This window comes from Dasypus novemcinctus, chromosome 13 (assembly GCF_030445035.2).
Source record: "Dasypus novemcinctus isolate mDasNov1 chromosome 13, mDasNov1.1.hap2, whole genome shotgun sequence".
In the NCBI taxonomy this organism is placed as follows: Eukaryota; Metazoa; Chordata; class Mammalia; order Cingulata; family Dasypodidae; genus Dasypus; species Dasypus novemcinctus.
In genome coordinates, this window is record NC_080685.1 from 61,349,532 (window position 1) to 61,364,045 (window position 14,514).

Consider the following 14,514-nt stretch of genomic DNA (forward strand, 5'->3'; position numbering starts at 1 on the left):
TAGAAAGTCACAGTCATCTTCAGAGATCAAGGTTCTGAGATAGGAAAATACAGAGTGGAGGTCAGTCACAAGGGTTTCCCTGTGGATATTAAACAGAGCAGGGTGGAGTGGTCACATCCCAAAGTAAGCAGACACAGAGGGTGTGCTAGAGTGAGCTGGCTAGAGAACTGGGACCACTCTAGCCAACTGCAGTAACTTCTGGTTTAACCTTCTCTATTTTATAATATAAAGACATCTATATAATGATTTAGCAATTATAATTGTTAATTCTTAACCTTCAGTTACACTACCCCACCTGGCTCGAACAGTGTGACCTTCAAGGACCATTTCTCTCACCTTTTCCTTCATCCTAAGTCAAACCAGATTTCCATACCCTGCCTGGCTCTTTATGCAAACTGAGGTTCAGAGCCCCTTGGGGGTGTATGGGGAGGAGGGGTGAGACTTGTGTTTTCTTCTTGAGCAGGGGTTCTTACCCAGGGGTCCATGAGGTTGAATTGAAATTCAGAAAAACATTATTCTTGGGGGAACGTGTTGGTACAGGCATGATATATTTATGAAATACATAGTGTGGACTAAGTAAGGGGTCCGTGGTTTTCACCTGACTGGCAAAGAGGTCCGTGGAACAAAAACGGTTAAGAACCCCTGATCTAGAGTAGATTACAGGAGGTTTATAGGGATGGTGGGTTTCCTGAGAAGTTCAAGTGGAAGAAGAGGGCTGCAAGATGGCTATTTACCATGTATTTGTTTTCCTCCTAAATTTCTTTCCAAAAATTGGTATTGACAGGGTCTGATGTGTGAGGAAATAGGCAGTTCCCCAGCATAAGGACTGCCACACTGCAGGGCTAAGGCCTTACCTAGAACCCCCTCCAAGCCCTCTTCACTTGGCAGGCTGGGGTCAGGTCTCCTCAGCCCACTCCTCAGCCCACGCCACCCCTGCTCTCCAGCCTCATCCCCACCCCCCCTTGACTTTCCCAGCTTGGTTTATATATATAATATATATAATATAATACAAAACAATCATGCAAATGTTCCCAGCTCGATTTTTATAGTTGGTAACACTGAAATCAGGCAGTTTCACCCCTGGATACCTTTGTTTATGCACCTCTGCCTGAAATTCAGCTTCCCACCCCTCCTCTGTCTGACTAATTCCAGCTCATTGTCTAAAACCCAGTTCTCCACGATAGCCCCTCCCATCTTACACACACTCCTCAGTCTAGCCATTCTTGTGAGCACCCTGCCCTATAACCCCGTGCTGATCTCAATGGGGTACTTATTATACGGAAAGCCCCTTTACATGCCTGCACCTGCCCACCCCTTGACCAGAAATTCCTCAAGGGGAGGGTCCATGGCATTAACTTTTGTCTCTCTAGTTCCTGGCACATACTAGGAGCTCACCAAATATTTACTGACTACCCAGAATCCAGATGCATAAGAAGTATCCTCAGCTATATGGACATCATGATAACTTAGTAGCATCCAAAGGGTTTCCTTATTGGCTTTTTAAAAAGGGCTCTCTGTAGATTTGAACCCACCCCTGCCCCATCACTGCCACAACACACATACACACCCCTACCTTTAGTGAAAAATAATACATTTAATAGATAAACTGGAAGTGGTTATTTGCATCTCAAAAGGTTGGGGTCAGGTTTCCTTTAAACATTAAGCCATTGTTGGAACTTGCAGTAACTTGCCTTATAGATCATTAACTTCTCCAGGGAGTGGAGGGGGCAGAAATCATGGGGAAGTTACCATTAAGAATGAGCTTGGAAATCCCTCTGAAAAGAAGAAGCAAGGCAGGTCTTGGATTCAGACAGAATTGGTTCAGATCCTGGGTATAATAGCTGTGTGCCCTTTCTTGGACATGTCGCTTAAACCCTCTGCACCCTGATTTCATTATCCCTAGAATGGGGAAGCATCATACCTACTTGGCAGGGTTGCTGTAGAACTTTAAGACACTCCATATGGAATAGCTAGCTCATAGGCGGTCCCTGATAATAGTAACAGTGCTTTTGTTAGGTTTGATTTTGCACATGGAAGACAGGACGGAGTTGTGCATGGTTTACAGGATTTTCGCTTGGAGGGCAGGAACAAGGAAGTGAGATGGACCCAGAAAGGAAAGACACCAGGGTGGCACATTCACAATTATTTTCACAATTTTTTTGGAGCTTTTTAAGTTAAATCTTCCCATGTTGAATGGGCAGGATGCTGTTGACAGCACTACTGTGCAGTGTGGTTGATGCGAGGGCCTTGGGCTCTACAAGACCTGCTGCTGGTGAGCTCTGTGACCTTGGGCAGAGCACTTAGACTCAGTTTCCTTAGCTGTAGAAAGGAGATTGTATTAGTCAGCCAAAGGGGTGCCGATGCAAAGTACCACAAATCTGTTGCTTTTTAAAAAGGGTATTTATTTGGAGTAAAAGTTGCAGTTGCAAGGCCGTAAAAAGTCCAACTCCTGGTTGCTTTCTCACCAGTCAGTTGCTGTGTGTTGAAGCAAGATGGTGGTCGATCTCTGGCGGGTCTCTGCCTTCCCCTCTGGGCTTCCTCTTCCTCCTGAGGCTTCATGCTTAAGTGAAGTCCTTTCTCTCCTGGCATAGGGCTTGTTTCTATCCGGCCTCCTATATCAGCTTCACCTCTCTTGCTCTCTTCCCAAGGTCAGCTGCAAACTCTCAGGCAAATGGCTCATCTCTCGCCGGGGTTTTAGCTGTTTGAGCTTTATCCTGCCACACGGCAGGATGAAAAATGACAGAGCTCTCTCTTTCCCTGTGTCTTCCTGTGTGTTTGTATTAGACCCGCCAGGGGGTGGGGATTCAACCTGAGTCACGCCCACTGATGAAGTCAAATCAAAAAGCCCTAGTTCAATCAAAGCAACCTCAGTCGAAGGGTATCACACCCAGAGGAATAGATCAGTTTACAAACATAATCTTTCTCTTTTTGGGATTCATGAAATAATCTCAAACCTCCACAAAGACAATAAACAGCCTCCATCTCTTAAGGTTGCAACATGACATAGTTTTTAACATGTTTAGCCCAATGCCTGGCACACAGTACACCCTCCATAAATGGTGCCTGTTTCTGTATTTCTAGGTGATCAGCACTAATTGCTAGCAGGACAGGCTCTGCTGGAGAATCTGCTTGCTCTGGGAACAAGGAGGGGGCAGGGGATTGAATGCAGGAGCCCCGGATCCAGAGTCTGGAGACCCACCTGTCACCAGAGCTGTGTGACCTTGGGCCCATTCCTGCAGTAATACAGAGGGCTGCCCTAAATAATCTCTCAGGTTCCTGAATTAGCCCAAGGCCAATCCACTAAGAGCCCCTCAGCCAGCTGCTCTCAGGCCTGGGGCTGTGGCGCTCAGAATGCCCCGCTTACCCCACCTCCTGCAGGGCAGCTTCTCTCTCAAGAGGCACCACCTCCTCTGGGAGCCCTCCTTCCTCCCCCTGCACCCTCTACGCAGGCACTTAGCACCCTCACTCAGCCCTTCCTGTCGGTGTGCCTGCCACCTAGATGGTGAGCGAAGGGCACATGTCAAGTCCACAGGGGTCAGCCCATACGTGAGAGACATGCTTGTTGGCTGAAGGGAGATGAACGAGCGCTTTGCCTTTGTAGAGATTTCCGCCATCTCCTGAGTCATAACTCTTATTGTTTCCTGTCTTATGTGGAAAAAATAGGTTTGGAAAAAGGGGAGCTCCCTCTTTTTATTTTTCCTGGAGAGAAAGAAAGCTCTTGGACCAGAGCTGCAGGTAAAACTCCTTGCTGCTACATCTTTCCAGGTCTGGAAACAGTGCCAAGGTCTCTCCGGGGTCCCCGGGGCCCGGAGAACACGGCCTCTGCCCAAAGCGCGGGCAGTGCGGACACGGGCTCTCCTTGGCGGGACAGGATGGCCGACCCTGGTCTTTCAATCGATCTCGCCTCTGGAAAGCGGAAACAAGTGACCTTGACCTCCCAGCGCCCTGAGGCGGTGCGGACGGCCCCAAGCCGGGAGAGCCTGGACTCTAAAAAAGTCTGAACAAAGGGCATTCCTTAGCGCCCACCCCCTACAGTTGCGCCTCCTCCCTCGCAAGCCTTGGGTGTAGGGTTTCAAGCCACCCCGCGTGGCTCGGGGAGAACATGGTGTTTTCTCAGCCTTTGCCGGGGTTGCGCGCGTCCCCTGCTCAGCTCTGCGCGAGGCCTCCCTTCCCGCGCTCGCCGCAGGGCTGGGGGCCGACCCAGCGCGCAGCCGCCCTGGGCGCCTTCGCTTCGCCGCTCTGCCTGGAAAGGGTTATGTCGGGGCGCCCGGGACGGTGCCCCCAGTTCCTTCGGCGCCCGAGGCTCGCTCGGGGACCTCGGATCGCGGCGAGTCCCCGGGGCCGAGCCCGGGCGGCGGGCGCGGGAGGCGAGCGGCCCGCCGTTCCCAAACTCGAGGCCCGTTCCTAGGTTCTCCTCCCGCCCCTTCGCGGGTGAGAGGAACTTGCTCCCGGGCCGCGCCGCGGGGAGCGGCAGCGCCACTTGGCCCGCGGGGCCGGGCCGGGACGGACCGGGGCCGGGCCGGACCGCGGCGAGGGCAGAGGGGCCGCGAAGGCCGGGGGGGCGGGAGGGGAGGCAGGAGGCCCGGCTTTTCCAGCCCCTTCCGCTCTCCGCCCTCCTCTCTGCGCTCTCCTGCGCCTTCTCTTCCCTTCCCGGCCCTGAGAGACGCCCGGCTTGGCCCCTTTTCGCGTAATGGCAAAGCCGTGAACTCGCAGCCGATGCCACTTGCTTCTCCGCCAGCGCCCTCCCCGGCCCGACTCCGCTTCTCCCCAGCCTGGGCGGGAGGACGCGGTCCGCGGGGCGCCTGGTGGGGCCGGACCCAGCCCGGGCCGGGAGCTGCCCGGGGAGACCCCGGGCCCCGGGCCGGATGCGCCCCGAGGGGCGAGGCCTGCGGGCCGCCCTCGCGGAGACCCCGGCCGGAGCCCGCCCGCCCCGGATTCGGGTCTGCGCGTCTCCCCTACCCTGAAGCGGGCCTGGGAGGGGGAGAGGTCTAGAAGAGGGTCTCGCCTCTCCGAGGGATGGAAGGGATGGAGGAGGAGGCGGTGGCAGCGGCGGCCGCCAAATCTGCCGCCGGCGGCCCTCAGTGAGTATGGACGAGGCGAGGCGCCCGGGCTGGCCGGGTCGGGGTGGGGGGCTGCAGAGTCGGGGATCCCGGCCACCCACGGTCGCACGGCGGGAAGGGTCATGGGGGAGGCCCGCCCTTCACGTCCATCTTCATTTCAGCTTTTCTGAGTTAGAGCAGATACTTGGGTCATAGAAACAGCTGCAAGCTTAACATTCTTCCTGAAAGACTGTGCCCAAACTACCCCAATAGGAGGGCCTCATTCTTTAAGGTCTCCGGAGATGGATTATCTCTGGAATGTCAGTTCCAGAGTTTACGCCTCAAAAGTTATTTAAATCTAACAAAGTATGCACGGTAAACTCCCGTTTTCTGGTTTTGACCTTAGGAAAGAGGACTAGGTGGCTGGATTGCAAAAACAAACTTGGTAAAATCTAGAATAACTGGTGGAGTAAATGATTTCCAGTCTAAAGTTACACCTTAAGTATCACTGACTTAAAGCCGATGTGATATTTTAAACTGTATGAGTTTTGCTTTATAAAATACATTTGTTACCCAAAAGTTGAGTATAAATTGAATGGTAAACAACTACGGAGTGGCTTGCTGTTTAAAAGAATTCTGTGGCGGATCCTTCGTCAATATATGACGTAAATAGTTAACTCCTAGCCTCTAGTTTATGTAAATGTGGATCTTTATGCATGCAGTTTACTTCAAGTAGGGTATATCTAGATGTGTGAGCAGTTCCACAGAGAGCAGAATAATACTAAGACATTATGGTATGTATGTGTGCACATCCCAAGCTTGGTGAATAAAATCCTGCACTCACTTTCTTTGCCTATCACAACTTGAATGTCAGGCATTCCACTATGGAGCAGAGTGACGCTGGCAAGTCACTTAACACCTCTGGACCTAATATTCTCACCTATGGAATAAGAGTGGGGTTAAATGATCACTAAGTGATTTGAAAGAGCCCTAGTCTTGGAAGGAGAAGTTTTGCATGCCAAGTGGGACCTTCCCTTAGCTCTTGTGTGGCATAATTCCTCTGATCCTCAGTTTCTCCATCTGTAAACATGGGGATAATAATACTTTTCTCAGTTTCTCCATCTGTAAAATGGGGATAGTAATACTTTTCTGACCATTGCTTGAGGATTGTTTGAGAGTGTATCTGAAAATACTTGCAGTCCTGCCTGGTACAGACCAGATGCCTGATGGGAGTTAGCGATGTCCCCATGCTGTGGCCCTGTAGCTCATGTACTGGGGACATGGGCCAGCCTGGGATGCAGCACCTTCCACCGGAGGGTCAGGTCCTGCCTGATAGTTTTCCTGAAGCATGCCACCCACGCTGACTCCCCGTGGAAAGGGGCGAGCATGTTGACTATTAGCAGATGAGGAATCCTCCACTGGGACACAACTTAGTGATGCAAAAGGCCAGGGACTGGGAAATCTGGCCCCAGTTTGCACTCTGGTCCCCATGTGGCATAGGGATAGTGGTCATCTGAAGCTTCATTTTACCCCATTGCAAATGGGGATACAGAAACTAGAACACCACTCAGAGTTGGAAGGAAAAAATCAACAATAATTTATTCAAACCATCCAATGAGCTGTACTTTTCAAAGTGGTTTCACGTGATCGAGAGGGTGCCCCCTCCTCTGACCGCAAGTTATTCTCATCTGGACAGGGCTCAACACCAAGGCACTTTGGGGGTCCAGGAAGTTGTTGGAGCCTGTAAGGGTACAGGGTCTCAGAAGCGCTGTCCTTTTTCTCTTCCAGAGGGCCCAAGATAGTGAGCAGAGCAGCCATCCCCATGGCAGTGAGCTCAGCTGTGGAGAGAAGTGACCCCAAACAGCTGCTAGAGAACGGCCATCTCCCGAAGCCCTGTTCCTGCCCCCAGCAGGACAGAACATCCAGCCTGATAGCCCCCCACCCTCCCACAGCATGGGGGGTGCAGCTCCAAGGCCCCTCTGTACTGGAGTCCAAGGTCAGGGCCTTGAAGGAGAAGAGGACAGCAGGCAAACAGGGGGTGAGTCCAGGCCCCACCCCCCATGAGCAGCCATCCCCCAAGAAATCCAAAAGCCGGGCAGCCAAGGCTGGTGGAGCTGAGGCTCCAGCAGAGGGGCCTTCCAAGCCAGGTGCTCTGGTAGGTCCCCACGCTCAGAGCCCAGATGACAGCTGTGCCGATGAGGAGGAACCCGCCAGGAAACATTGCCCCAGGCCTCCCAGGTTCCCTGTCCCACGGGCTTGGAGGAGCCCGTGGCCTCCAGAAGCAACAGAGATGCTGCCTGATCACAAGAAAGGACAGCTGCCAAGGCCCGGCTCTTCGCAAGAGAGCCCCGTCCACAGAGTTACTCCAAGCCAGCCCGGGGGCCCGGGTTCTTGTAACAGAATCACCCACATGCCCAAACTGAGCAAAAGAAGGTCATACTCCCCGCGAGATGGTCCGGCCACAGGGGGTGACCCGGACAACATGTCCCTGGTCTCCGAGGAGGACTTTGTCCCCAGCATGGCCCTGCTGGGGGGGCTCTGGAGAGCTGGAGACCTGGGGGCTCTGGACACCAGGGGCAGCGCCTCGACCCTGTCTGACCAGGTGGAGAGGAACCGGCTTCTACTGCAGGAGATGCTGAGGGTTTCGGGGCAGGGGCCCCCCAAGCCAGGGCTCCTGACCTGGACTCCATCCTGGGACCGAGCTGCCCCAGGTGAGGCTTGGGTCTGGGTGGTGCGGTCCAAGAGGAGGGAAATGGAAGATGGTGCCAGGGGCGGTGCAGGCACAAAGGTGGGAAAGCCCAGTTGCCTGTCACCAGAATCCTCAGGCTGTCCTCTTATTCTTGGCCTTGACCTAGAGACTTTACCATCTCACAGCCAGCCCCGTCTGAAGACCCCTTTTGTCCCCCTCTGTGCTTGGGGGTGGGGCCACCATGACGCCCTCACTGTGCTCCTAACCCTTCCCAGAGTGGCTCTCTCTTCCTCCTCTCCGATGGCCTGTCCTCATCCCTCTGTGGACCTCATGGCCCCATTTGGGCGACGCAAGCAGACGGGAACCCTTACCAAAGAGGTTGGCGGGGGGGGGCCACCCGCTGACCCAAGCTCAGGCAAGAGCGCTACTCAGATGGACGTGCAAGTGCTCGGGCCTGGGGAGGCAGCCTCTTCCCTTCCCTCCCCCCTGTTCCAGACGTTCACTCTTCATGCCTCACCTGAGATGACCCAGGTGGTCCTCTCGGCCCATGCAGTGTCCCCAGCGGTCACTGGGCCAGCATCTGCCTCCTTCTCTCTGAGACGCGGGCAGGGGGATCAAATTTGTCTGGGGAGCACGCTGCTTCTGGAGAAGGCTTTCTCCTTGATATTCATTACGTGCTGAGAGGCCAGCTTCCAGCTCGGCCCTGAGCTCTGCTTCTGTTCTGGGCCCTAGAGCGACCAGCGGGGGAAGTGGACTGGGACTCGGGCATCTCCCTGCAGGACTCGGACCAGAACAGGTAAGAGCTTGGAGCCCCCGTCTTCTCCCCCTCCTTCCTCGTGGGCGGCCCCCCATTTACTCAGCATCAGGAGAGTAGGAGAGCCCGTGAAAGCAAGTGGGAGGCAAATTCCTGCCCGGAGGCTAGTGGATGGTGGGTGCTGGGAGCACCGTCCTGAAACTGTGTGAGGGCTCCAGCAGCCCCCCATTGCCGGGGGCTGCTGCCTACCCACCACCTTGAGCAAAACCACCAAGTGCAGTGTTTATTTAGTGCAAAGTATAGTGCACCCAGGGTTTGGGGAAGTGACTACCTGCTGTGCATCCTTGGGAGCCATTCCCTGTGGGCCTTTGTCTCTTCGTCTTTAAATTGGGGAAGCAGTCTGTCTGGTTTACTTCACAGGAGTGTTGTGAGGCTAACATTAGATAATAGCTGTCAAAATCTTTAGGGAAGTATGCACTTGCAAAGCTCTTAGTCCATCAATAAAGGACTGTCCTGCAGCCATATAATGGATTTCGGCCCCTCCTGAGCTGGAGGATTGACCTCCAGCCTCCCCATGCTGTCCCATAGACTTTGCTCATCCCCCCTTCAGTGTTTTGGGGAGCTGGGCACATGGGGGTGGGGGGCATCGAAAAGGGGCCTGGTCCTGACGTGGCAGTGTCTTTGCCATGTGGAGTGACAAGGGTCGGCTCAGCGGTGAGGGTGGGGGGCCACTTGTGGGCCTGGGCTGCTGCGTCTGCGCGGGGTTGGTCTCAGCCTACCTGTGCCCTGCTCCTGGCACAGAGGCTAAGACAGGCTCCCGTTTCCCCAGTGGAACGGTGCGTCACCCTCCCGGGGAGCTTGCGCTTTCCCCTGAGGGCAGAGGTCAGCGCGGTTCTCCATCATCAGGCTACTCCCTGCATAAATTCCACCCAGTTTGGCCCACCCTCTGGAAACACGGCCAGGGTCCCCTGGTGCCGCACCTGCTGTAGCACAGCGCCCTGGCCTTGCAGAGACCTCGGCGGGGTGGTGGGGGAGGGCCATCTGGCTCCGCCCTTCCCTTCCTCCTGGTGTGTGATTTGGAGTCACAGCTGCTCCCCCTACCTCCTGGGTCTCTTCTGCTCCCACGGACAGCTGTCAGTATCTCATCCCCACCTAGCCCTGCCCCAGAGACTGTGCAGACAGGATATTGGTGTTCCCAGCACTCTGCACCCCTCTCTGCCGTCACATCAGGCCCTGCTTCTGTCCTCTCCTCCTTCCTTGTGGAGCCTGCAAAGGAGGCAGTTTGGGCCCCCATACCCTGTGTCCTGCAAGAGCTGGTGCCTCATCTTGCTGCAACTGTTCCCATGCCAGGCACAGAAGGACGGGGAGGCTACTGGGGATTTTGTTCAGGGCCACTATTGAGAGAAGCCAAAGCACCTGACACTCATGTTGGATAATAAGTAATAAGAACTCCCCATTTTAAAGGGGGAGGTCCTCAGGCTTGGGGCAGGAGGCCTGTGAGGAGGAGGTGGTTGTGTAAAATCCTCAGGACTGGCGTTTCTGGACCATTGTTAGGGTTCAGGTAGGGTGTGTGTCGGTGTGTCAGATGTGTAGGTGTGTGAATTTATGTGTATTGTGTGATGTGTCTCTGGTACATGTATGATCGGGGATAACTCTAGGACCCAGTTCAAAGACTAAGCATCCCCTTAGAATGCCCAGCAGAGGAGGCATAGAGTTGGTGAGAGGAAAACTTACCCTCTGGTTTGCTGGGAAAGACATTCATGGTGCCCCTTGGTCTCTATTGACAGTCTACAGTCAGCTTCCTGCTGAGTGGACGCCCAGACTGGAGAGCCAGGGGACACCTGGGCAGATATTAAAGTGGTGCCTGCGACACCACAGGGCGCCCTCTCTCCCCCACTTCTGTGTAGCTCAGCTTGCCAAGACCCCTTTGGAAAGGGCACACTTCCCTCACGCCCTGCCCTGGGAGTGCTGCAGGGGCCCAGGGCCCTGGCTCCGCGTCTGCACCCGGGGGCTCAGGACCCCGGCACAGCAGCATCCCAGAGGGCCCCAGGACGTCAGTCAGGACGAGCTCTGAGGGGCAGGGGACAGCGGGGCCCCTCAGGTCACAGGGTTTGAGGAATAAATGGCCCCTTGTCACACTCAGTCAGGTTTAGCATCCATGCAGCTCAGTGTTGCCATCCAGTCACCAGCATGACGTTACCCCAAAATGTATTTATGTCCACGACTGCTACGGCTCTGCCTGGTAATGAGACAGGGAGCCCTGAAGTGACGGAGGTTGCAGAGCCCACGACAGTATTCAGGGCTGTGGGGCTGGCCATGATAATTGAGGGGTGTTCACAGCGAGAATCAGCCTGTGGTGTTCCATTTTCAACCTCTCGTTATGTGAGAAGCACTGTACCTGCATTCATGTTACCCTTGTAACAACCCCACAGAGGAAGAGGTTAATGACTTGCCCAGGGTCATTCGGCTGTGAACGGTTGGAGCCAGGATTCGAGCTCAAGGCTGGTGTGCTCTAAGCATTAGGTGGCACCGCCACAAGTCATCCTCTGTGCAGCCAGTTCTATTCTCAGAAATAGGCAAAGAAGAAGGGTGGGTGACAGGCTCCATGGGAGAAGCTTGTTTCCCTCATAAGTAGCTCTTGGGATAGATTCTAGAAATGGGGTTTTGATTTGGGGAGAAAAGATGAGGGGAGAGGTAAGTGCTTTGGGAGGGTATCTGGGGCCGGTGCTGTAGGTGACTTTGGCCGTGGGCTGTGTCTGGGAATTGGACTCCTTAGAGAAGGAGAGGGGAGAACAGTGATATGGGGTGCTGTGCACAGAGCTGCTTCTGCCCTCTCCCCTCCCATTGCCCCTGCCACCCCCCCCAGACTCCAGGTCCAGGATTTGACCTCTTTGTAAAATGGTCAAGAGCAGCTCGGCCTTGGGGCTCTGAGAGGGCATACCAGGGTTAGTAATTGCCTTGGGATCCCGAGTGAATCCGGCATGAGCTGAAAGTACACAAATCTGTGAAACCAAAGCAACATCAGCAAGCTATGCAATGCTTATGCAAGGTCCAGCACCCAGGAAGTGGGGCACACAGAAAGCCCCAGGGCTACCCCATGTGGCCAAGGGCTGCCCCTGGCAGTCTTGTCTGAGAGGCAGTGCTGTGTGACCCAGAGCTGTCCCAGTCAGGACTGCTGCATGGTCTGGGGGCCAAGAGCCTGACTTTTGTCTGGAAGGACTTCCGTTATTGGTCTGCTGTGGGACGAATGGAGAAGGGAGGGCCCCTGGGTTTCACTTGCACTTGAGCGATGAAGCTCAGAGGGTTTCCTCCATCATTTACCTCCCCCTCAGCCCTGCGGTGGAAGAGTGTCCATTTACAGATACAGAAGCTGAGGCTCCAGCAGGGGCGGTGGCTCTAGCCTGCCCCACGTGGCCTGTGCACAGCCCCTCAGGAAGGGGCTTAGGTGTTCGTGGGAAGATGAGAGCAGAGAGCCAGCCGCAGCAGCTCAGACTTTGGGGTCCCAATTCCTGAGTCCCTGCTGGGATGCCAGGGGTCAAATCCCTGCCCCCAAACCGTTTGTAGACTCTAATTTAAAGATGGGGCAGGCAGGAAAGAATTTCAGACAGCTGGCCTGTGTCTCCAGGGGCCCGGCTGTAGGAAAATCTCAAGCTTTTAAAAGTTAATATTTAACTGATGTTTTTGGAGCATCCCCCAGGAACTGACCGCTGTGTGTACAGCAGTATAATTTCAGAAGCCCTCCCGTGTTTGCCCTCCTCCTCCTTGTTTGCCTTACCATCCAATCTGCCTCCTCCCGTTTGGCCGTCGTTAATGCCACTATCTCCTCTGTGAGCCCCTTGAAGGCAAAAACTGGGACCCAGAGCCTGCCTAGTGTCTGCACTGGGCAAGAAATGTTTGGCAGAGGCAGGCGTGAAAGAGTGTCGATGAGGGCTCGCCAGGGCTGGAACCCCACGTGGGCTTGACGGGATCTCGATGGGAGAAGAGAGGCACTGCAGTTGGGGGAAGACCTGCAGAAACGCTTCGCGGAGCTCTGGGGTGGAATGCATGATGAGACGGCCAGGTGGCGCCCCCTGCTGGCAGGGGCCTCCGGACACAGGCTGGGAGGGCAGCTGAGGCCATCGATGAAGAGGCTGGCGTTTAGAGTTCAAGTAAGGCGGCCAGAAACGGAGAGACAATGATGGTCTTCCTCCTGTGCCCCCTAAAAGCAGGGTGACCTTATCTCCTGGGCAAGCCGGGCCGTTTCAGTGCCCTGTGGCCTGGCACATGTGCCATGGGTCAGGTTCTGCATCCTCTGGGCCCCTAGCAGGAAGGGACCGATGAGCCCAGGGGTGAGCTTGGGGGAGAGGCCCTCCTGCACTGAGCAGAATTCTCAGGGCTGCGGGTGTAACTGAGGACGCCCCAAGGCAGAGGTGCAGCTAAGAAGGCTGGGCCCTGGCCTGACCTGCTTAGCCCCTGCCACGCCCGTCCTGTCCCCACCAACTCAGGTACGCAGACACAAAGGGGACCCAGGGGGAAACCCCCGATCCACCTCCCAACCCACCAGGACTAACACTGAAAACAAAACAAAAATTAAATTTTACCACGCAATGATTTTCAAATATTTAATATGCTCCCAAATTATCCAGTGTTCTAAAGCCTAAGTAGAAGGAAGGATGCCCATCCCCTCCCACCAGTGGTAGCCTGCGCCTCTCAGGTGCACTGTCTGTCCTAGTTTCCCAGGGCTGCCGTGACAAAGTACCACAAATGGGGCAGCAGACATCACTGGTCTCCAGAAGTCCAAAATCAAGAAGCAGGGCCACACGTTGTCTGTGGTCCTTGGGGAAGAGTCTGTCCCATGCCATTCCACGCCTCTCGTCTTCTGGCCGCGGTTAGCCTGTAACGCACAGTGCCCTGCGCGTCTTTCCGTGTCTGTTCTCCCCCCTTCTAAGGCCCACAGTCGTGCTGGCTTAGGGCCCATCAGCCCAGGCTGGCCTCATCTTAACGAATCACGTCTTCAAAGACCCTGCTTCCAAGTAAGGGCACATTCACCGGACCAGGGGCTAGGACTGAATGTGTCTTGTGTGGAACCGCCCTGTGCCAGGCTGGGGCTGGGCTGAAGGTCAAGGCATGGAAGGCCTCCTCCCGCCCCCCAGGGGTGGGCAGGCCAGGACCGTGCAGGGGTGCTCCAGGCCCTGGCTGCGCGGTCACCCCTCAGTCTGCACCCCAAGGCCCAGTCCTCAGCTGTGAGAGGCCAGTGTGCCTGAACGCCCTGCGGCCCTCCGCCCGCATCCCTTTAAAGCTGTTGGGTGAAGCTCTTCTCCCGCAACCATCCTTCAGGACGCCCACTCTTCCTTCTCCCCGGAGAGGACGCCTTGCTATTGTTTCAGCATCAGCTTCCCTCTGTTACCAAACAGCCTCCTCCTGCTCCCAGCTCTACGGTGGAATCGTCTTTTTCATTTTGAGGTACCAGGGCTGGCGACTGAACCTAGGACCTTGTACGTGGGAAGTAGGCGCTCAAACACTGGGCTACATCCGCCGCCTGTCAAAGGCTTTTGACGATCAAGAGCAAAACTGCCAATCCCTCTGCAGCTACAAGGTGGCTTATCACTCCCAGACCCTCTGCTGTGCTCTTCAGGCCATGCCATTCCCTGGCAGACAAGGCAAACTCCTTGGCAGGTGATTTCAGTTACCATTTAGGGCTTCCATCCTTTCTTTAGTAAGGAAGTAAGAATAATTTAAACCATGATGATGATATAATGACGAGGGCCGTGACAATGAGGATACTGCTGATGTAATGATAATAGTGAATGCTAACATTATTTAATCCTACCAAATGCCCAGCCTGTGCTAAGCCCTTTTCAGAGAATCAGTCTCTCTCATATTAAGGACAACGGAGCCCTTATTTAGCAGGTGGGGAAATAGAGGCTTGACCCCTTAGTAATCCACCGAGGATGACACAGCTCATTAAGTAAGTGGCCTTCCAGGGATTAGAACCAGGGCAGGTAGCCCCAGAATCGTGCTATTAACTTCCGGTCGAGGCTTTGTGCCGCCAG

General features: G+C 54.8%; 1 protein-coding gene across 1 annotated transcript in view; it reads left to right on the forward strand.

The window, feature by feature from the left end:
• Nucleotides 1–4,584: 4,584 nt before the first annotated feature.
• The window catches only part of KIAA1614 (KIAA1614 ortholog), a 30,839-nt gene continuing 20,909 nt past the window's right edge, over nucleotides 4,585–14,514 (forward strand). The window contains exons 1-3 of the mRNA XM_004461855.4: nucleotides 4,585–5,081; nucleotides 6,828–7,750; nucleotides 8,461–8,524. Coding sequence (XP_004461912.2) covers nucleotides 5,017–5,081; nucleotides 6,828–7,750; nucleotides 8,461–8,524 — 1,052 coding nt within the window. The 5' untranslated portion in view covers nucleotides 4,585–5,016. The remainder of the gene's footprint in view (nucleotides 5,082–6,827; nucleotides 7,751–8,460; nucleotides 8,525–14,514) is intronic.